This window comes from Sporobolomyces salmoneus (genome assembly GCF_050403485.1).
Source record: "Sporobolomyces salmoneus JCM6883 DNA, S_salmoneus_JCM6883_v1_ctg21, whole genome shotgun sequence".
Lineage (NCBI taxonomy): Eukaryota > Fungi > Basidiomycota > Microbotryomycetes > Sporidiobolales > Sporidiobolaceae > Sporobolomyces > Sporobolomyces salmoneus.
This window is the reverse complement of record NW_027481142.1, coordinates 56,617-79,087: the sequence shown is the minus strand read 5'-3', so window position 1 is coordinate 79,087 and position 22,471 is coordinate 56,617. Positions and strand designations below refer to the sequence as shown.

At 51.7% G+C, this 22,471-nt stretch overlaps 6 protein-coding genes across 6 annotated transcripts; 3 read left to right on the top strand and 3 right to left on the bottom strand.

Annotated features, from left to right (window-relative positions):
- Positions 1–251: 251 nt before the first annotated feature.
- Positions 252–4,024, top strand: NVJ2 (Nvj2p; the record flags this gene model as incomplete). The annotated part of the gene is made up of 3 exons (XM_076631925.1): positions 252–952; positions 1,018–1,672; positions 1,742–4,024. 3 exons carry the CDS (start codon positions 252–254, stop codon positions 4,022–4,024), a joined length of 3,639 nt encoding a protein of 1,212 aa, XP_076488048.1.
- Positions 4,025–4,273: 249 nt separating this feature from the next.
- JCM6883_003843 (uncharacterized protein) lies at positions 4,274–8,792 on the bottom strand (the record flags this gene model as incomplete). The annotated part of the gene is made up of 17 exons (XM_076631924.1): positions 4,274–4,540; positions 4,601–4,890; positions 4,961–5,176; positions 5,240–5,342; positions 5,402–5,468; positions 5,528–5,924; positions 5,984–6,168; positions 6,237–6,405; positions 6,467–6,677; positions 6,739–7,132; positions 7,191–7,444; positions 7,504–7,683; positions 7,742–7,842; positions 7,905–8,035; positions 8,113–8,291; positions 8,407–8,703; positions 8,787–8,792. The coding sequence occupies 17 exons, from the start codon at positions 8,790–8,792 to the stop codon at positions 4,274–4,276; spliced, it is 3,447 nt and encodes a 1,148-aa protein (XP_076488047.1).
- Positions 8,793–10,512: 1,720 nt separating this feature from the next.
- JCM6883_003842 (uncharacterized protein) lies at positions 10,513–11,635 on the bottom strand (the record flags this gene model as incomplete). Its single annotated transcript, XM_076631923.1, has 4 exons — positions 10,513–10,577; positions 10,638–11,089; positions 11,158–11,241; positions 11,310–11,635. The coding sequence occupies 4 exons, from the start codon at positions 11,633–11,635 to the stop codon at positions 10,513–10,515; spliced, it is 927 nt and encodes a 308-aa protein (XP_076488046.1).
- Positions 11,636–13,325: 1,690 nt separating this feature from the next.
- Positions 13,326–18,902, top strand: JCM6883_003841 (uncharacterized protein; the record flags this gene model as incomplete). Its single annotated transcript, XM_076631922.1, has 8 exons — positions 13,326–13,383; positions 13,478–15,481; positions 15,544–15,652; positions 15,719–17,360; positions 17,428–17,757; positions 17,819–18,373; positions 18,445–18,652; positions 18,721–18,902. The coding sequence occupies 8 exons, from the start codon at positions 13,326–13,328 to the stop codon at positions 18,900–18,902; spliced, it is 5,088 nt and encodes a 1,695-aa protein (XP_076488045.1).
- Positions 18,903–19,584: 682 nt separating this feature from the next.
- JCM6883_003840 (uncharacterized protein) lies at positions 19,585–20,578 on the top strand (the record flags this gene model as incomplete). The annotated part of the gene is made up of 3 exons (XM_076631921.1): positions 19,585–19,846; positions 19,921–20,457; positions 20,526–20,578. 3 exons carry the CDS (start codon positions 19,585–19,587, stop codon positions 20,576–20,578), a joined length of 852 nt encoding a protein of 283 aa, XP_076488044.1.
- Positions 20,579–20,929: 351 nt separating this feature from the next.
- On the bottom strand, positions 20,930–21,879 carry JCM6883_003839 (uncharacterized protein; the record flags this gene model as incomplete). Its single annotated transcript, XM_076631920.1, has 2 exons — positions 20,930–21,416; positions 21,503–21,879. The coding sequence occupies 2 exons, from the start codon at positions 21,877–21,879 to the stop codon at positions 20,930–20,932; spliced, it is 864 nt and encodes a 287-aa protein (XP_076488043.1).
- Between the last annotated feature and the right edge of the window lie 592 nt (positions 21,880–22,471).

Here is a 22,471-nt window from a genome sequence, read left to right as displayed (position 1 = left end):
CCCCTCGCGACCCCGCTCCAAGAAGAAGCCCTCGACACGAACCAAACTCGAAAAGCCGATCGTCATCGAACAACCATCCTCCTCCCGGCACAGCAACGGGACCCACTAAGCGGAGCAGGACTTTAGGGGGTAGACTCACATTTGACATATACTGCACCTGCAGCCGACTCGATAGAAGGTGAGGCAGGGCTCGGATCCTCGTTCCGAAGTTCTCAGCGGGGGAACTAACTCCACTCCTCTTGCTTGAACAGATGGTAGCCCTGTCTACGTTGGTCCTGATCTACGTCGCAGGAGGTCTCACCTTCGTCCCACTTTGTCTCGTCGCATTTCTCGCATTCCTCTTCTACACTTCTCCCGTCGTTCTTCATCCCCCTCCAGCTCCCTCTCCCTCCTCTGAACCTCCGAAGCCTTCGCCAGCGAAAGACAAAGACACCAATCTCGACGACCAAGAACTGGTGACTGTGTACCGAGCAGGATGGATCACGGCTCGGAGAACCTTCGAACCCTCTCTCAACGGCAACAACGAAGCGACCTACGTCGGAATGCTCGCGAGTGGCTACAGATCCTTCATGGACAACCGCTCGAAAGATCCGAGGAGGTCGAAACCGAAAGATCGATTCTTCGCCGTTTTGAAGCAAAACATTCTCTTCCTCTACGAAAGTGAACAGCAACACGAGTGTTGGGCCGCGATTGAGGTTTCGAGTCATGATGTCGTCGTGTACCCGGAAGGATACGTCGATGGGGAGTTTTGGGTCAAGAGGACGGCGATCGAATTGAAACCGAAAGTGAGGGCTGCGGAACCGGAGGAAGAAAAGGAACTTGATGATGCGGGCGAAGTTGAAGAGATTGGAAAGGTCGAAGGACAGGCGGAAGGGACGAACTACGACGCAGAGACGGGAAAGCCTTTACCATGGTTCATCTTCGCAAAAGTCAACTCAGACAAGGAGGATTGGTGCGTTTCGTTCTTTCCATTCTCCTGCTCTGAGGATGAAAGACTGACGCACAAATTGTATCTAGGTATCACTCCCTCGTCATCGCCTCTCGTATCGGGACTTCTACCTGGGCGGCAGAAACGGCTCGAGATCGAGCGCTCTTCTCTTCGGACGACATGGCGAATCTCGTCGACTCGATCGATTCTCTCCCCGACTCTATCCCTATGCGATGGTTCAACGCGATCCTCGGTCGAATCTTCCTCGCCGTCTGCCGAACCTCTTCCCTCGAATCCTACATCACCTCTCGAATCGTTCGAAAACTGAAACGGGTCAAAATCCCTTCGATACTATCGGAAATTCAAGTCCGAGAAGTCGATGTCGGATCTTCGACTCCCTTGTTCTCGAAGCCGATGCTGAAGGAATTGACAACGGATGGAGAGGCGAGTATGGAAGTTCACGTTTCTTACGTCGGAGCGGTTCGAATCACGATTGAAACTGTCGCGACTGTTTCGATCTCTTCTCGCTTCAAACCTTACTCGGTTCGACTCGTCCTAGCCGTCGTCTTGCAGGAGCTTGAAGGAACGTTGTTACTCAAGATCAAGAAACCTCCCTCGAATAGGATCTGGTTCGGATTCACCGCGATGCCAAAGATCAAGCTCGCGGTTGAACCTCTCGTCTCGACTCGACAGATCAAATGGAGCTTGATTACGTCTCCGATTGAATCGAGAATTCGAGAAGTTGTGAGAAATGACATTCAGTGACTTTCCCTTTTCTGCTGAAGCTGATTTATCGTTTCTTGCTCATCATAGATCGCCGAATCGATCGTGGTTCCTCACATGGACGACCTCTCCTTCTTCTCGACTCTACCTTTCCCTTCGACTGCTCGAGGTGGAATCTTTGGCGCCGCTCTCAGAAAAGAACGACCCGACCTCAACGTTCCCGCTTCTTCCTCCGATACGATGACAAAAGCCGATCAAGATCTCGTCTCTCTCGCAGAAGGAGGCGAAGAGGAAGCCGACTTGGAAGAATCCGAGAGCAAGAAGGAAAAAGTGAAAATGGTTGAAGGAGTCCTCATGAGTGAAGGGAAAGAGACTGCGGACCGAGCAAGACAGAGGATACGACGACCATCGAGCTCTTCAAGTATGCTCGACGAAGATAGGGACGTCCTCAAAGCTCAACTCGAATCAAGGTCGCCCTCGAAGAAACCGAGCTCGATCAAAAGTACAAACTCTGCCGCTTCGACTTCAGTTTCGAGTTTGGCCGGATTGGCAAGTGCGAAGATTGCGAGTTGGAGGGAAAAGAAGGATGAGCTAGGGATGGGCGAACAGAGAGAAGGAGTCGAGAAGAAAAGGACTTCAAGTTGGTTCGCGAAGAGCAATCAGTCTTCTCCGGCGCTCCCTCCAGGCAATTCTTCGACCTCATCCCTTCCGCTTCCCGCTCCTTCTCGTGCAGAATCAGGTTCTTCTGAATCGGCTTCATCCTTCATTCTCCCTCTCAACGAATCTGAACCCGCTTCTTCGACCGCGACGAAACCCCCTTCAGTTTCTTCGACCTCGAACCACCAAGAAGAGATCTCGGCAGCAAAGTTACGGGAGATCTTGACGAAACGAGCCGAGTCGAGGGAACAAGAGAAGAAGGAGAAGGAACTCGCGCTTCAAGAGGAAGAATCGACCTTGAACAAAGTCCTGCCGCCTCCCGAAACTCCAGAACGCAAACTCAGCAACCTCTCCCGTACAGCTCCTTCCGATCAGTCGAAACCGCTCCCTTTGATCTCGTTCGACCCTTCCTCGCCCTCTTCAGAGCATCCAGTTCTCCCGATCTCTAGCTCTCCCGCTTCCTCGTCGGTGACAGAGCTATCAACCACCTCGGTCCCTGTTCCTCCGACTCTCCCTGCACGACCCGCTTGGATCAAACCAGAACACTCCGAAGCTCCCTCTCCCGTCTCTTCTTCCCCTTCGAGTCTCCCTCCCCCTCCTCCCCCGATCCGTCGTTCTCCTTCCCACAACGCCTCCGCATCGGTCGACTCTCCTTCTTCTTCTTCTTCGTCGTCGACAACGACCACGACTACCTCTATCCTCTCGTCGTGGAGAGCGAAAGCTGCCGACAAGGAGGCTCTCGCGCAATCGGTCGCTCAAGCGAAAGAGAGCATGAAAAAGTGGGGAGCGGGATGGAACGCTCGACGTACGGCAGGAAGGCCCGCCGATGCTGAAGGAGCAGGCTTACTCGCAGAGGAGAAGCCTCAACCGACAAAACCGCAAGAAGGGGAGGAGGTCGAAGAAGGATACCGAGATTATCGCAAGCGAGCCAAGAGTGGTTTGGACGAGGCTTCGTATTACGCCCCTTCGGAGTCGAGAGAAGCTTCACCTCCAACTTCACCACGTCGAGCGCCTTACTTAAAATCCGCTTCGACCGCCTCGCCATCTCGAATGAGAGCGAGCTCGGTAGCATCTACCCATTCGACCCTCGCAAACGCAACTGCTCAATTCGATCCGAATTCTTCTTCGCCGACGGCCAGACTCACAGCTGTTCAATCTTCTTCGGCTTCCTCCTCGTCTCCCTCGATCAAAGCTCTACCCGCTCCTTCGCCTTCGACTTCGCCTTCGAAACCACCTGGAATGATGGGAGGAGGAACAGGCGGAGGAGGAGGCTACGGTTACGGTCGAGCTACGATGATGCAACTTCCAGGAATTCGAGATGAAAGTCGCAAGAAAGTTGTGAGCGAAGATCATCTAGGAGGAGGAGGAGCAGTCGCAGTGGTCGAAACGAAGAAGGAGGAAGAGCCCGTACAACAAGAAGGTGACTCGTCCACCACGCTAGCAACGACCGATGTTGTCGTTCTCCCTATTCCCTCGTCGACAATCGAAAAAATCGATGAATCGAAACCACCCGCCTCTACTCTGCCACCGACTCTACCTCCTCGAATTGACGCTCCTGCTCTTCCCCCTCGCTCTCCGACTTCCGTCCCTCCAACCTTACCGCCTCGAAATGATACTCTCTCGCAACAAGCGGAAAAGAACAAGGAACTCGACGACGTGGCGGATGAAGCTGGGTGGGGAATTGAAGAGGGAGTCGAAGATGGAGAAGAGAAATGATTTGATACCTTTTGATGCTTTGATACCTCTCTTTTTGTTCTGTGCTCTTTTCTGCAACCTTACTTTCTCGTTCTCGTCCCTTTGCGAGTAACGATCGAACGCAACAGTGACCAGTGATTGCACAAACAGGCTAGAGAAGAGAGAAGAGAGCGAGAGATAGACTACAGCAGCGGACAGAGCAGAAGGGAAAACCGAGTAAAAACAGACAAACAAACCACAAAACTTTCCCTCTTTCCTTGGTCTATTTATTTACTTTCTCGCTTTCTTCGTAGCTGGTCCGGCAGCTGGAGTACTAGCTCGAGAAGCGTCACTTGCTCCATCTCCTCCCGCTGCAGCAGCCTTACGTTTTCCTTTTCCAGCCGTCGCAGCATTCGCCGGTGCATCCGCCGTTCCAGTCGATTTGCGACCTCCACGTTTCTTCGCTCCTCCTTCTTCGTCTGCTCCCTCGGGCGCGAACTCCCTTTCGACGAGACCGATGAGCGTTTGACAACGACGACCGATTTCAGCCGCAGTGCGCTACAAAACATCACAAGTCAGTCGACGATCGTGATAGAAAGAGTGTAAGAGAAGGCTCACAGATTTGAGGAACCAATCAAAGCGGAAAGCAGGCCATTCATTGATGTCGTGCTTGATTCGCTCCCAAGTGTCTTCTTTACCGATTCCGTATTTCGCCAATTCGACCATCAAGAATCGATCCTCATCGTCGGAATACGATTTACCCTTGGTTTGATTCGAGTAGACGATCTTCATTTGTTGTAACGGGTAAGGAACGGAAGCGACTTTCGATTTGATCAGGTTCTCAACTCGAGCCTCTTTGGCACGTTTCGCATCGGCAGCCGCGAATTTAGTCACGAGACGATCGTACTCTATAGCGAGAGGACCCAGGGGAGTCAGTAACCGAGTGAGGGAGCGTTGAGGAAAAAGAAGAGAACTTGCCTTCGAGTTCTTCCCAACGAGCCCAGAAGACAGAAGCGTAATCCTTAACCTCGTCGAGAGTCTTCCTTTCACATTCACGAGCGATGCCTTCGAGGTCGTCGCGACCGTGTACTTCGACTCCTTTGCAGAAGAGTTGGAAGTCTCGTTTGTTCCAGCCTGAGAATCCGAGCGGTAGTTCCTCCTTCTCTTTTTGTTCCTCCTCCGTCAAAGGTTCAGCTATGTAGACAGTGAGACGTCAGTGAGGGCTCTGTTACAATAGAGTGTGCGACTGAGACGTACCGCTATCGATCGCAGCTTGTTCGGCAGCTCGTTCCTCCTCGAGTTGTTCAGCGGTGATTCCGTCTCCTCCCTTTCCAAGTACTGCTTTCTCGTCTCGTTGTTTCTGTACGCAGACTCAGGTCAGGATCGAAGTGAGGAGATCATGCCAGTGAGGGAACTCACTCGAAGCCAAAGTTGTTCCTTCTCTTGAAGTTCGATGAGACGATGAGGGAAGAATTTCCATTCGTCGCTGTATTTGAAGTGAATCAGTCTCGATCGCCTGAGATCGAATGGGGAACCAAGACTCACGCAACAACTGATTTGGGTCCTCGAGCACCACGAGCTCCCGGTCGAGCGATTCCAGTTTTCAAAGCGTTGCTGTAGTATCCATCGATGTTGTAGTTTGATTTCCTCTCACGTTTACTCGGTTCGATCCAAAGGAGGTTCGCCAACTTGTTCGCCGCTTGTTGGTTCTTCTTGCCGTACTCCTCTCCTTCCCATTCCGTCGTCGTTTGAGCCGTCGAGTTGAAGATTTGTAAATCGTCAAAGTTGAGCGAGGCGTACTTCGAATTGAGTTCTTGAGTTTTTTCTTCTCCACGACGGATAATGTCGTCGATATCGTCCTCTACAGACATCGATTCTTTCGAGTTGATAATCTTTTCGGCTCCGTGTTGGATCATGTCGACGAGATCGTCCTTGTTCGCAGCTGCTCAAAGATCCTATCAGTACCCTGTCACTAGATAGGAGCAGGCAAGTAGGACTCACTCTTGGTAGAAGGTTGAGAACGCCCTTGTTGGATGACCAATTGATCTAACCTGAGTTTTTGAGCAGCTCGTTCCAAAACCTTTTCCTCGACCGCGTTCTCCGTCACGAATCGGAACACGTAGACTTGTTTCGTTTGACCGATACGATGAGCACGATCCATCGCTTGCAAATCAGCTTGAGGGTTCCTGAGAGCGAGAAACAAAGCGAGTTAGATCATGACGACGAGAAATGGTAGGGGAGGGGAGAGGCTCACCAATCAGAATCGTAGAGTACGACAACATCAGCAGAGACCAAATTGATTCCGAGACCTCCAGCACGAGTCGTGAGCAAGAAGATGAACTTCTCAGAACCGGGTTGGTTATAAGCGTCGATTTGTTCCATACGATCTTCGTGAGCGGTTCCTCCGTCGAGACGACAGTACTCTGAGGAGAATATCACGAGTCAGTCTAGCCTTTCTGAAGAGGGAGTTTGCGAGCGACTTACTGTATTCTCTGAACAAACAGTAATCTTCCAAAATGTCGAGAACACGACTCATTTGAGAGAAGATGAGAACCCTCGATCCCTTTGCCTTCATTGCTTTGAGGAGTTTGTCGAGTACCAACATCTTTCCGGCAGCTTCGACGAGGTGTTCATCGGTTGTGAAGGGGGGTCCGGGTTCGGCTCCGTCGAAGAGATACGGGTGATTACAACATTTCTAGTCACGAGAGAGCGCAGTCAGTGATCGGAGTTTGCGAAGAGAAGGGAGAGCGACTTACCCTGAGTTGCATGACGATGTTTTGTAATCGAGTTTTTCCTTCTTTCTTTCCTCCAGCTCCATTGACGGCGTCGATATCCTTCTCGAGGATACTCTTGTACCACTTCCTTTGCAATTCAGTCATTCCGACATAAACGTTGATTTCCTTCTTCGGTAAGAGCGATTTCTCAACGTCCATCTTGACTCGTCGGAGGAGGAAAGGTCGAAGAACCGAATGAAGTTGCTTGACGACCTTGTTCGAGGCTTCATCTTCGGCAGCTTTGTCGATCGCTTTCGGAGGAGCTGAAGAATCGCCGTTCGGTTCTTCCTTCACCTCGTCTTCGGCGGGAGGAGCTTGTTTTTCGAACCAGGCGTCGAAATCGGCAACGTCGGAGAAAACATCGGGAAGCAAGAAGCTGCGTTCGAGAGAGTCAGTCTTGTTCGAAGGTGGGGAGAGAGTGGTAGGAGACTCACTTGAGGAGAGCCCACAACTCGTGCAAATTGTTTTGGAGAGGAGTACCGGTGATGAGCATCCTTCCTCGCGAATCGAATAGTCGAACGATTTGGGAGAGCATCGAATCGACATTCTTAATACGGTGAGCTTCATCGATGACGATGTAAGCCCACGAGAGTTTCTTGAGTGCCGATTTTTCACGGAGACACATTTCGTATGAAGCGATGAGAATGTCGAAATCTCCAGGGAGGATTCGGTCGGCGATGATTTCAGCCTGTAGTGGGCGAGTCAGATCTTCACGTATCAAGACTGATGAAGAGGAAAACAGCTCACTCGTTCTTCTTTCGTTCCCGTCAACGAAACAACGTTGAACCCAGGAACCCATTTCGCGATTTCTCGTCTCCAGTTGTCAAGGGTACTCTTGGGGACGACGACGAGATGAGGACCATGGATACCTCGGTGGAATTTGAGGTAACCGAGGAAAGCGATAGTTTGAAGAGTTTTACCGAGACCCTGTGACAAGTGAAAGGCGTGAGCGACCTGCACTCGGTCTGGGGAGTAGAGGGCTTACCATCTCGTCGGCGAGAATACCGTTGATACCGTTGTAGTGAAGGCCGCACATCCAGTTAAGACCTTGAACTTGGTATTCACGCATCTTTCCTCCTTTGACGACTATCATCCGGCATTGGAAGTTAGCGAGCGTGCGGTTCGAATATCAAGCAATGGTGACTCACAAGCTGGTGATTCCGTGAAGACGAAAGGACCTTCCTCTCCATCGTCGCCATCTCCCTTTCCTTCGGCGAGCAGTTCAGCATCTTCTTCCTTTTCCGATTTCCTTCCACGAGATTGGGCCGCCTTTCCACGTCTGCTCACACCGAGCCGAAGGGGTCAGCTACGGTCGAGACGGTGCGGGCAAGTAGAAAGAGATGATTTGAGACTTACCGACCCTTTTGTTTTCCTGCACTTTCCGCTTCCGCCAATAATCTCGCAAACATTGGATCTCGTTGAGCTTTCAAGTCGCAGAAGTGTTTGAAGAGATCGGTTTGACCGAGGAGGTAAGTGAATCGTTTGATCGAGTCGGCGGATTTGAGCGAGGCTTGTTTCGATCGACCACTTGCGAGCTACGAACAACGAGAAAGACCGTGTCAGCGTCCGCATCGAGTGAGATGAGTACATAGTTCTGTGTTCTCGAGAGCAGGAGAGCATGAGCTTGTAAGGCAAGGAGAGGTCACTCACTTTGTCGTCGAGCTTCTTTTTCGCTTCCTTCTTCGCCGTCATCTTCTTTCCTCCCGCTTCTCCTTCCCCTTTCATCTCGACATCTCCATCAACATAACTGTTTCCATCACTCTCTGGATCCTCCTCATCCTCAATCACTTCATCTTCCTCTTCTTGTTCCTGTTTGGGTTCTACCGAGTCTCCAGCCGTCGAAGGAACTCTCGATACTTCGTTCGATTGAGGAATGTAGTCTGATAAAGCGTCGGCAGGAGTTTCTGCTCCGTGGCCGAGGGCCGAAACAACGGGATTTGGGAGAGCCTGGAGAGATGAGAACCGATTCGAGAGTCAGTTCAAAGGTTGCTTGCGTTTCTACAGCCCAACTAGAGTGTAGGTCCACTTACCGTCATCACTCTGGAGGGAGAGGGAACGAGGAGGGGAGAGGGAGGTGATAGGCACGCGTTAGAGATCAAGATTCGAGAGAAGCGGTTTAGAGGCGAAGGGCGGGTTGCGCGCGCTGGTCTTGGCTATGTACTAGTTTCTAGCTGCTCGGAATGGGTGTCTTCTTCCAGGCGGGTGAGGTATCGAGGGAGAACGAGTTCCAGCTCTCTTTCTCACTTTCCCCGAAAAAACGACCTCACTTGCTCCTGCTGGCTTATCGCATGGCTTCCGCGGGTTCAATCGATTGCGACGATATATTCACAGCCGAACAGGAGCCGGCCCTACCGTCCGATCTCGCTCGGAGGCAGTCGTTGTCGCAAAACGAACATGCTTTCGTTCCGACAAGCTTTTCGAGTCCACCTCATCTTTTTCTCACTCGCTTTGGGCCTACCTATCGAGTACTACTTCCAAGAGATCTCGCCGAGGTCGATCGAGCCCAAATCGGCTGCGAAAGCGTGGTCATCATTTTCTCGCTTTGTTAAAGTTTCGCAAAGCTTACCCTCGAACTACCTCTAACCTGGTGCAAGACTCGGTTACCGGACTCACTATCGCTCTCATACAGTGTGCAACTCAAGATGCAAGAGAGAAACGAGGTAACTCCGATTACAAAGGTTAAAACAAACAATGGCAAATCACAAAATGTTCTGACTCGCGTTCTCCGCTCCTGAAGATAGATCATCCACGAGGGTAATGAATTTGAGTAGTCTTGAGATTGGTCTTCGAGTCTTAAACGGCTTCGGGTCTCGTAGGGTGGAGGGAGAACGAAGTTCTGCAAGCTCGGTTGCGAGAATGCATGAGGGATTTAGATTTAAGGGGAGAGGCTAACGCTGCACCGGAGTTGAGGGTGTGGAAGGTCAAGTGAAGGAGTCATCTGTCGAGTAACAAGGCGAGATATGCGAAAAGACGACGGAATGAGCGAAACGCTGTGAGAATCGACGAGGTAAAACGAAAGTGACCGGAGCAAACGTTCCAATCAGGTTGCTCGACTGCACTGACAGAGGTGCATTGTTCTCATCACACGAGCTCGTCAGCTGTTCATGCTCGATCAGCGTCTTTCCATTCATCGCCGGTCTCATTGGGCCGTCCCTCCAGCCAAGTCTCGATCCGGGGAAAACGGAAGCTTGATGTGAGGAGCTACATACCTAGAGGTACGGACACAGACTGTGACCATCGATACAAGGAACATCAGAGAAGTCGCGGAGGTTGAGGAAAGTTTAAGGTTGTCGAAGGCAAAAAAATCGATTCAGTTGAATAACGAGTCGAGGGAGAGGAGTTAGAGCGTGGGCAACACTCCAGTGTCGATGTTGATGGAACTAGGGTAGATGAATAACATCGCAGAGGCAAAGAGAGAGAAGACGTGAGAAGTGGAAGAGGAAGAGGAACAAGGGGAAAAAGTGATTCAATTTTCCAGGGTTTCGCCCTCTTCGCGCGCTCGACCTCGACAGCTTTCGGGCAGCTACTGTATATTTGCGCCGAAAGCTCCATCCTGAGTTGCGGTGTCTGCAGGATACTGTGGAAGATCGGTCGTGCGCACGCACCCCCTCGACTTTTTGCGAATTCGAACTCAGTCGACTTCGCAGTCTCGCAGACGACTGGCTCTTTTGTGAAGCACACTTCGCAGTAGAATTAGATAGCAACATATCCAGAGTAAAATATGACATGAGAAGAACGGTGTTCCTTCGAGGTTTTTCAACGCCGTTCCTTCTTACTTCTCCTCGAATGTCCATCATCAGAGTCTTCGCTGTCATCTGAGCCTGCAACAACAACGAGTTATCAGCCCTAGACCGTACCGCAGCCTTATCGAGCGAGCTCACCGTCGTCACTGCTCAACAGCGTATTTTCCGCGTTATCTTCCCCTTCTCGATTTTTCCGCTTGCTTCGTTGATGAAAGCACAGCATGAAAGCAAGTATAGCTCCCACAACCACCGCAGTACCCACCCCTATGACGATGTACTGATTGGTCGCAGAGGGAGTCGAACTCGGGAGGCTCGAAGAGGAGGAGTCGGCTGAATTCGTCGCAACGAGGACATTGTCAGCGTGCGAGGTTGAAGTCGAGGCTGAGATTGAGGTATTGTCGACATCGATTGACTTGCCTTTCGGTGTCGCGGTCGCGGTTGCTTTATCGATTTGAGCACCGGTTGATGTTTCCTTTTCGCTCGGAGAAGATGTCGATGTCGAGGCAGAGGAGGTTGTCGCTTCTAGGTCGAATGGAATGGGTTGAGAGATCGTAGGGAAAAAGCTCATCGTACTCGTCTTGCCTTCCTCTCTGCCGATGGAGAAAGGAAATAGAGTCAGAAACCGAAAACAAAGGATGTAGCGGTAGATGTGACTCACTTTTGGTCAGACGGTAGACCAATCCAAGATCCGAGTGCGATAGCCGTCTTTCCTGACGGATCACTTGCGAGCCAAGTCCGGATACTACCGCGAGAAGGCGTAGGCTCTTTAGCTTTTCCGAATAGAACGCTAAGAAACCACACTCCACTCACTCATCTTCCAAATTCATGTGATCCCAAGCACACAACACTTTCCCAGTCCAACTCTCCCCATTCCCTCCCGCACTATACCACGTCCATTGCTTTCCGTCGAGTGAACAACCCCAAGTCGAGCCATTTTTGGAAATCGCTCCATTGATCGAAACGAATGGACCACCTCTATACGTCGCGGTTGCGTTGCAGTATGGTGCGTTGGCCATCATCATTCGAGTACCGGCGGAGAGGAGTTCGAATTCTTTCCAGTGATCCTCCGAGGGCGTTCGTTCGTCGCACGAGTATTCAATCGCTGTGTCGTTCCACCAGTATTGTGTAGGTTCCATCTCGAGTACAGTCGATCAATGAAGTCGGCCTTGGAGGACTGGGAGTTGCAGAGTCGATGATAGGGAAAGACGGGCAGATCAAGCTGCGAGGTGAGCGCTTGGATCAGGATGAGCTCGAGGTTGATGTAAAAATAGGGCTGCTAGACGTGTGATGGAGGAGACCTCGTGGAAAGAAGAAAGAGAAGAATAGAGGGGACCTTGTGAAGGGGTCGAGCGGTAAAGTCGAGATCCGAGCGTGAAGAGACTCGCTCCGCGGACCACCAGCATCTCCACCTTCGGCGAGACCTGATCACCTTCGAAATGCGCCTTACTGAAAACTTGGCGAGAAGAGATGAGGGCGGAGGGAAGGAGATGTGGAGGAGGAGAGGAGCACCTGGAAAGGCTCGAGCTGCGAAATAGTGAGAACGGGCAGTGTCAGCTAGCGATTCAGCTGGCAGCGAGAAGGGATAGAGAAGCGGTAGCTACATTGAGGAGGACTTACTTGTACCAGGACGCAGAACGGACGTGAAGCAAGCGAAGACGTTGTTTGCGAAAATGTAAATCGAAAAACTTCTCGTTCGAAGCCGATCAGCACATACCAGAGCATCTTGTGAGGTCGATCAGGTATATCTCGAGCGTAGCGTCAGACTGCGCTACGGGAACTCCCAGGGGAGCAATGAGTCAGTGCAAAGGAAGGCGACGCAGAAGCAGCAAACAACGAGCTCGAGTGAGCTTAAGCGAGCGTCTCGTCTCCCCCGAGTTCCCCTTTTGCGCCTCATCAACGAGCAATCGATAGGGCAGTACCAAGGTCGTCCTGAGCGCACGGTATGTCGAGTATCCGAGATCCAATCGCGAAGACTCGAGATTTGATACGGGACGAAGACGTGCTTGAGCGAAGGTAGTTAACTCTGCGCGCGCGATCTAGATATCAGTATTCGGATCATATAGTGTCAGTAGTCTGTCAGAGCTCAGGCGAGAGAAACTCACGAGAAAGAACGCGAGCAACTTGAAATTGTGAAGTATCGGGAGCAGAATCGCAGCTTCAGCAGAATTGTTCGAGGCGCGCCTCGATCCTGCCTTGGACTTGTCGGAGAGGGGCAACGGAGTAGGATGTGAAATAACGTCGGAGTTGCAGGAAAGCAAAGAGAAGTTTCCCGCATTTACTCTGCTCCTCTTCTGCCCGCGAACTCGTCACTTTTCGGTCACAGTTACACGACACCCTTTACGACAATCGATACGACTACTCTCGACGACGTGTACGGCACGCTCACGCCTCGTAGACGATAGAGTTTAGTCTCTCAACTCTCCGCCTTTCAGCCGTTACGAACGATCTCAACGGTCGTCAAGTCCTCCCAACCAGAGCGGGAAGTCGATAGCCATATAGAAGGAGCACTCATCAGCAGTCGGCGACCTGAATTCAGTCAACTAGAACCTCTCGAATCTTCATCATCATCGATTCTCCATCGCTCCATCTCTCCTCCCCGACTCGATCAGTGCATAGCAGGAAGACAATCTGGCGCAGCAACGGATAGCGCAGTTCGAGGCGCTCGCTCGCAAGAGTGAGGAGTCACTTCGATCGGAAGGAGGGGGGTCGAAGCGTTCTCCCGGTCGGATTCGAAGAAGCTCAAGTAGTCGAAGTAGCGGATTGAATGAAGTCGCGAAGGGGAGTCCAACTTCAGAGAGGAGGGATAGTGGGGACAGTGTTAGGACGATGAACTTGATGGAGAGGAGACAGGCGAGTTGGAGTAAGAGGAACGCAGCGAACAAAGGTGAGTATCTCATCTTGAATGTGCTTCTGCTCGAGGTCTACTAGCTGGAATTCGCGAGCCATCGAAGCTGACCTCTCGCGTGCAATTCTCGCAGCTCATCCGACACTGAGTCAATCGACCTTTGAACCTCCCGAACCACTCGCACCAACAGCAACAACACAGCCAGAAAGTACGATCGAATCGGATCAAGCGACCTCTCGACCTCAGCCTGAGAAGGAGAGCGAACCCGTCGACGAACCCGTCAACTTTGACATCTTACCAAATTTCGACTCTTCTGCGTTTCAACCGCTTCCTCTCGCAAACACCCCCCTCGCACATACTCCCCTACCCCAATCCGATTCGAACAACTCGATTGAAACGACAACTTCGCATTTCACCGACGCTCGAACCGATTTCTCGTCACCACCTCTCTCTCGATCGAATGCGGTTTCTCCACTCGAAGGACAACCCCCAGCCCAATCGACTTCTCCACCGCATCCTCACGATACTCCCCGCTCCGTCTCCTCATCTACCCTGGAAGGAGTGAGCCCTGAACCACCTCGACGCTCCGAATCTTTCTCTCCTCCTCCCCCTCTTCCTCGCAAAAATTCCGCTCGCAACTCGCTCGTAGACTCGAGAAGGTCAATATCGTCGGATCAACTCAATCGGAGTCGTGCGAATAGTGCTGCTGTCCAAGGAAGCCTCGATCAGGCCGTTTGCAAAGTTCCCAGTTTCACCACGACGACTTCTCCCGCTCCACGTATTCCTGAATCGACCTCGACTTCGATATCGCCTCCTCCTTCGACCGATCTCAGTCAACCTCGTCCTCGACCACCACTCCGTTCGACAAATTCACGTACTCCAGCTCTCTCTCAAGCTGGATCGGTCGCTTCTTCTCGCTTCTCTCTGGCATCGGAAAACAGCAGTGGACTCCGGAATAGCGAACTCTTCCAGTCTCCCGATATGACAGAGGAGGGATACAGTCACCGAACGAGTTCAGTTGTCGATAGCGAATGGAGCAGTCGGATCAAAAGCGATAGCGCTACGCCTTACTCAACAGATAACGAAGAAGTTTCGACGAGTCGACCTACTCCCGAACTGCAACCTCCTGCGCCTACAGCAAACCTCCCACGAAGCGATTCGAAACCGGTTGGCCTTGCGACGCTTCAACTCGACACTTCCTCGATGGAGAAACATCCCAGTCCACCTACTGGAATGCCACCAACAGCGAGTCTAGCAGGATTGGGAATCGGTTGGGAGGAAGGAGATCTCCAGAAGAACCTCGACGAGTTGAGTCGTTACGCGAAAACTTTACCGAGTCCTTTACCGAGTCCACTTCCTCATCAAGATGTCGAATCTCCTCTCGATCGATACCTACAGCAACAACAACAACAAGCCGCGGCGTCAGCAGGATCAGGAGGAGGAGGAAGTCGAGGTCGAGGAACGCCATCGAATGAAGCAGGACCTGCTCTCTTGTCTCCCCTTCCAACTCTCCCCTCCCGAACAATTACCGACCCTTCTCCTCCAGCGACGACTCTTCCTACACCTCCCTCCCCTACCCGCGCTCGTTCGAGATCAGCAAGTCGAAGTCGTCAACCTACGAAGAAAACTTCTCTCGTCAACCTCGCCGCGAGTGCTTCCTCGAGTCCTTATTTCGGAAGTCGATCCGGGAAGAACCGATCCGAACCTGCGCCTCCTCCTCCTCTGCCATCAACGACGAAACGGGAACGCGAAAGAAGCTCTACTCAGGATTCTGAATCGTACCTCTCATTAGACGATACCGATTTCCTCTCGACCGACGATGAAGAAAGTTCTCGCTCGGTATCGAAGATGCGATTCCAGAGCTTCTCGCAATCGAGCGATTACGCAAGGTTGAACTTGAATGATGGGGACGGACTGAGACGACCGAGCGAGACTCATTCAGCTGGAACGTTGTCACCGATCGGACTCCCGACGTTTTCGAATCTCGCGACTTTGAGGGGACAATCCGACCTCGGATCAGGGCTGTGGAATTCGGACCTAGGGAGAAGTGGTGGAGACGATGAAGATGTCGAGAGGATCGTGCCAGGGATCGTCGATTGGAGTGAGAAAGCGATTGAAGTCACTGAAGTTCCTTCGAGTGAGTCTCCTGCCCTTTCCTGCTTGCTGTCGCGGAGTGCTGATCACGTTCTATTCACGTAGATACGACTCATCTTATCTTGGCTCGCACCTTGACGCCGTTACTCATCGCTCCTCTCCTCAACGTTACGATTCCGAATCTTTCTCACGGGCTCGTTGTACTCGACGTTAGGTGAGTCATTGCTTCCTCCCTTCGGAGTGAGAACACCTCGCTGACCTTCGTTGCGTTCTTTCCTAGTTCGTGCGGTCTTACTGAAGTTCCTCTCGCTCTCGCCGCGTGCACCGCTCTCGAAGAATTGGACATTCACGGCAATCCTCTCGCGACCGGAACCCTTCCCTCCTTCCTCGGCTCGCTACCTTCTCTCCTCGTTCTCAACACCGACGGATGCGGTCTCTCATTCCTCCCGAGCTCACTCTCTCACCTTACTCAGCTTCACACCCTCGCCGTTCGAAACAACCGTCTCCGAGCTCTCCCCGCATGGTTCTCTCGCCTTTCGTCTCTCGAAACACTCCTCGTCGATGGGAATCCCCTTCACTGGCAGTACCAGAACTTGATTCGACCTCTCCTTTCCGCCCTCTCCGACTCTCCCGAGCAAGTACCGCCGCCGTTCTTCGAACGACAAACCGCATCCCCTCTTCCTTCAAACTCGAGTCTAACTACTCACAGTCTTCCCCCTTCTCGAGCGAGATCCCCGAGCGGAACTCTCGCATCGTCGATTCACGGTTCATTCTCGATTCCTCCTAGTCTCGCCGAAAGTCCGACAGTCGCAAGGTTCCCGACGGCCCCTTCGATTTCCTCCAATTTCCCTTCGTCTGCGCCACCTCAGATGAGCTCGTTCGCCGAATTGTCGATTCCTTCGCCGACAAACCGAGATCGAGACGAACAACCTCTCCCTTCGCCTGCGACGATCGTTCCTTCGCCAGATCCGTCAATCCGCGCTCAAACTCCTGTCGACGTCAATCCGAATGAAGGAGGAGGAGGAGTGACATCGAAGAAATGGGGCAGACTGTTCAAGAAAGTTTCGTCTTCTCGAATGAACCCAAAACGTCCTGGAGCGCTCGAGCCAGAAACTCGAACTTACTCGGAACCGATCACTCGAGCCGAAGGATCTGAAGTAGAAGAAAAGTCAAAGGGTTTGTTCGGATCGAGGAAAGCATTTCGAAAGAAAGCTTCGAGGCCGCCAGTTCCGAAAGCTCTCTCAATGCTTTCCGACCCCGCGACGCCGAACAGCGCAAAGAGGAGATCATTCCTCGTTCTCGACGCCTTCAAGCCTCCGAGTGAAGCTATCGCCTCGCGTCAGTTGCCGAACCCTTCGACTCCTCAGAATCATCAACTCGCTCTTCGATCGGTACTTGCCTACTTGCGAGACCTCGACGATCTCTCGGAAGATACTTCACTCCCGAACATCCCTCTTGACTCTCCATCGCCTCCTCTTCGACACTCGCCTTCTCTCGGAGCTCTTTCACCTTCGCCTCCGCGAGTCGATTCACCCGACGTTCGACGAGCTCAATCGACTCGTCGACCATTCCCTTCGCGTACTTCCCCTCGACCTGGATCTTCCTCCCGTCTCTCCGACTACTACGACGAATCGACCGATTCCGTGAGTCCCGGTCGAGGAACTCCTCTTCCCGGAGGAACGTTCTCTCCTCTACCAGGGACGAGTTCCGCTGCGATCGAACAGATCAAGATGAAGAATGATCCGGTCAGGAGGGAAGCGGTTCTGAAAGAGATTGTCGAAACGGAACAAACTTACTTGAGGGGACTCGAGGAATTGTGCGCGATCTATGTCGCGAGTTCGGCGAAAACCGTGTCGTCGAATGGAGGAAAGAAGGATCCTGTCCTGCCGGTCGCAGAAAGGAGAGCTGTTTTCAGCAACATCGTTAGTACTCACTCCATTTTCGCAGTCACTTGCCGACTTCAGCTGATACTCGATTGAACTTGTACAGGAAGCGATTCGAGATTTTCATCGAACGATCTTCCTTCCCGATCTGTTAGCTGCCGTTCGAGCCGGAGGAGAATCCAGTATCGTCGCGGGTCGAGTCGGCGAAGTTTTCCGTCAACATGGATCCTTCCTCAAGATCTACTCTGCCTACGTAAACGGATTCGACTCCGCTTTGGCTCAGATTCAGACTTGGGCTGCATCGTCAACTTCTGGGAGACCCAGTACTGCGAGTGGACCGAGTGGAGGAACATCGTCAACTTTATTCGATGCCGCCTCTCAGATCGGTTCGAACCTGACCCAATCTCGGAAGAAACGAATCAAGAGTTGGATGAAGGTATGTCGAGGCAGCTCCTCAGCTCCCACACTCAGAAGCTGATTGGAATTCTCGTGTACAGCGCTGTCGAGCTCATCCGTCTCACTCCCAAATTTCCCTCGAATCGTACCTTCTCCTCCCCGTTCAACGAATCCCTCGCTACCGCCTCCTCCTCGAATCTCTTCTCGCCTGTACCCCTTCGCCTCCTACCGATTCCCTCGCTCCACTCTCCGCGTTTCTCAGTCCAACTCCGCTCCTCTCCCCTCACCCAACGATTCTCTCCGCCGTACTCGAAATGGACCTCGTCGCGACAACCCTGAACGAGTCTAAACGAGAAACGGAAGGTAGAGCTCAATTGTTGATGTGGCAAGGAAGGATCGTGAATCGTTACAAGAGTAGTTTGGTACAACCTCATAGGACGCTCTTGAGGAGTGGGAAACTCGTCTTGACGAGATCGGTAAAGAAATCGACGACTCATTTGGACGCTCTTCCACCACCACTTCCAGCAGCATCGTCGATGAATGGATCGAGGTCGAGGAGTCGACTGGGAACGAATAATGAAGCGAATGGTCATTCTTCTCCACCTCTTGGAGATGAGATTCATACCCTCTTTACCGAGACTTCTACTCAAGAACTCGTGAGTGGACCTCTTTTCTTGGTCGAGCGCTTCAGCGCATTCGTGGCTAACTCACGGGATGACTTGCTCAGATCGTTTTACTCTGTACCGACTTGTTGATCTTGGTCAAAGCTCCTCCAGCTCCTCTCGACTCTGATCCGAACGCTCCCGTCGAACTCTACACCGTCGTCAGATTGAACAGCGGAGTCGTCGAGGGAGGAGGACAAGGAGGTCAGAGAAGAGGGGGAAACGCAGCTTCGAGTGAAGGGCCTGTTAGCTTGTTTGGGAAAGATGAAGATAGTGGGTTCCATTCTCTTTGATCGATGTCTGCGATGAGCATACTAACGTGAACAAATCGCCTCGAATAGTGCTTCGAATCAAAGTAGGAACGAAAGCGATCCTCTACCTCCAACACCCATCCGCATCGAATCCTCCTTCTTCCTCGTTATCGCAATCTTCGGAAGAAGCGGCATCGGCGAAACGTAAGAGAAAGATGGAAGCTCGACAATGGAGGGACGCGATCAATCTCCAATTCTACATCAATACCTAAACCAAAAAACGACAAGGCTTCGTCTCTCTCGAGTCTATCGCCTACGGACACTCTCTATCACGCCCACCACCTCAGTACTACTACTCCAAAAATGAATCAGCGCAGGTCGCTCTCGAAGAAGGATCGGGTTCCCTCAATGTTGTTCTTCTTTCACGAATTTCTCTCTTTTTTACGTTTTTTTCGCAGGTTCTCTCTCTCTCTCTCTCTGTGTCGGGGTTCTTGGTTTCGTTTCTCTCCCTATTGTTGTGTAGCTTTTTCTTTGGCATTTCCTTTCTGCTCTTTTGCAATTTCGTCTGTGTGAACCGTCGAGGAATTCTCACCTGCTGCGTGAGCGAGCGGAGTTCCTTTCCCTCTCTCACCTCTCACCTCTCACCTCGCCTCTCGTATTCTCGCAACACTTTGAAATAGCTGGACTAGATTCAACTGTACATACGCCCTCTACACTAGCTAGTGAGTTCTTTCTCGAGTTCCCCTTGTTCCCGTTTGATCAAACGTCAGATCTCCTTTCTCCCGTCTGCTCGCTCGGGACAAGTTTGTACTACATACTGACAGCCTGTACCCTCGTAGATAGCTATCAGCAACTCTCTACCACTCGCCTCGCTTGTCTTTGGTCCCTTTCGTCTCCCCACCTCCTCGCTCTCCCTTCCCTTTCTTCCCACCTTCAACTCCCTAAATACCTAGCATGTCCTCCTCTTTTCAACCTTCTCACCAACACTCTGGTTCTCACTCCTCCGCCTCTTCTCTCCTCCCCGCGAATACTCCGTCTCCTTACGCCAACTCTGCGAATCAAACTCGAATCCTCCTCCTATCCGACTTCGACCCTTCGTTGAAGACTCGAGATCTGATGGAGTTGTTGAGTGAGTGGGAAGATGATCGAGGTGGATTCAAGGTGAAATGGAGGGATGATACTTCAGCTTTTATCGTTTTCCACGAAGCTACGACCGGTTAGTCTCTCGTCCGCTTGACCCACAAACAGTAACGCGGTCAGTAAGGTTGACATTCACTATCTTCTGTGTAGCTAAACGAGCGTTCCTTTCCCTACTCACTTCCCCTTCGCCTTCGTTACTCTCCGCAACTTCTTCGAAACTTCACCCAAACATTTCAGCCTACACCGGTTCAGACGTACAACAGATCTTGCAAGCCGTACAGAACCGACCGAGATCGCATTCGAACGCTGGAATGTCTCATCATTCTCGAAGAGGAAGTCTCGCGGGGAGTGGAAGTGGAAGTGGTTTGATGGGAAACAGTTCAAATGGACCAGTAACGACGAATTCGGCAGGAGGAGGAGGAGGAGGAGGAGCAAGTCATCATTCGAGAACTGCTTCATGGGGAAGAAACTCGTTGGATCGAAGAGCCGCGAAGGACTTGATCGATTCATCCACTTCAGGTTCTTCAATGACTGCGAGCGGATTACCTTCGAACCCGTTCTCTTCTTCTTCTGGAGCGGCAGATGGGAGAGCTAGCCCGGAAGCGTTCTCGCAAGGTCATGGTGGGATCGTCGCGGGAGATACGCCGAGAAGGATCGGAATGGCGAATGGAGTTCATAGGAGATCAGGTGAGGTCGCTTCCCGCTCAGCGCAGCCTAACGTGTTAGAGCTGATTCAAGGTTCGGCCATGTCACAGGAAGTGAATCGGCAGGAGGTAGTCGAGTAGCTGGATCTACTATTCGAGAATAAGAAAAACTCCAAAAGTCTCTTTCTCTCTCCCGTTTCGCATTATCGCTCGCTTTACACATTTAATTTCTCACCTCCTTTCTTGTTATCTGTGTGCTTTCCTATCAACCGCTATTCCTGTTTGTGTCACTCTGTGTCCTTTCTCCTTTTGTCGCAACTCGCAATACCTGCTGATTTTCTCTCTCTTCTTTCCTAAACTGCTCGCGGATGTTGTCCTGTCGCTTGCCTCCTTTTCCGGGAAGAACGAGCGAGAAGAGTTTGACCTAGAGTGAGTGGATTCGTACAACAACGTAAGTGAGTCTATTGAGGAAAAAAAACCATTCTACCGTTCTTTTCGTTTCTCTCTCCTTCTATTCAGCTTCTGCTATAACCTTCTCCTATAACCTTCTCCAACCGCTGTGCCGTCTCGTACAGTCCTTCCTCCCTCGACAGCAACGCCATCTCTTTCAAAGCTTTCCGTCTCCCTTCGCTCATTCGACCGTGCTCATTTTTCGCTCCATAACCTCCCGCGATCCTCTCCTTGAGCCTCCTAAGCTTCATCAACCTCTTCTCACTTTCCCTCACTTGATCTTCCGTCATTCCAACTCGTTCACACGCGTCGCAACAACACGCAAACCCAAACACTTTTTCCATCTCATCGTTCCTCGCATCGACCCCTTCAAACTCGAATGTCACGTTCAAATACGTCCACGTGAGTTCTTCCCCTTCTGAGATGTCGCGGAGGGCGTAGAGACGAGTTGTACGAGAGGATGGGTCCCAGAGGGGTCGGGAAAGAGTCGGTCGACAGGAAGAATTGAGGCGTGAGAGCGAGAGAAACATTCCTCCGATTTCTCCTGTCGTCCTATCAATAATCAATAGAGTCTCGTATCAGTCTACCTACCCCGTTTAGCTCAGTAAAAGAGAAAGAGAGAGAAATGCAAAACTCACTGAACCGCATTCGTCGCAAAGATCCCATAACCCTCTGGCAAGTCTTTCCTCGTATTCGCAAGTTCCCAAAAGCTCCTTCTCTGCTCCTCCGTTTTCCAACTCAACATCTGCCTGATATTCCTCTCCAAAAACTCATCAAAAGTTTTCGCCGGTTCCAAGTCCTCCTCTCCTTCCACTGGGGTAGGACCCCCCGAGGACCCAGATTGCGCACGAGTGAAGAGCCAGTGCTGGAGCGGGGCGTCGACCGTGAAGAGGGGAGAGTCGGAGAGTACTAGGGTACCGGATTTGATCGGACGAGAGGCGAACGCTCCTAGGAAACCTTGACGCGTGGGGCGGATATCGAACAGTTGTTCAGGCTGATCGGCGTCCGCCTGCATTCTTGAAGAGGTTGGACGATGGAGAAGAGGAGAGAAAAAGTTGAAGCAAACTTCTGCAGAAAAATTGATTTTCTGCCGATCAATCGGAATAAGAAAAAAGCTACAGGGCTGTTCCATGTCTGCAATACTGTAGTGCACAGTACTTAAGAGGCCAGCACTGGGGAGTAGAGAGAGTCTGAACGAAGCTTTCTATTGGCGACATATTTCTAAATTGTAGCTGGTTTGACATGAAGCACTTGTGGTTTAGTGGTAAAATCGGGCATTGCCATCTGTTCCAGACGACCTTGCCTGGCCCCGGGTTCAATTCCCGGCGAGTGCATTTTTGCGGCCGAGCGCTTTCGTTCGCCTGTCGGTGAACCGTTTCCTTTTTACCTCGCGAGCCCCTCAAGCCCCTTCAGATGTCTACACTCTCGTTGACACCACTCAAGTCTGAAGTGGTGGCAGCCTGGCATGAGTGCGAGGCTCTCGTCGCAGCTGTAGTTGTGAAAACGAACTTTCGCAGCTGTGCTTTGACCTCTTTTCGGTCCTGGCCTCTCTCGCTCTTCGCTTCTGTTCGAAAGAGCTGACAAATATCACGCACGTCGAGCTGATA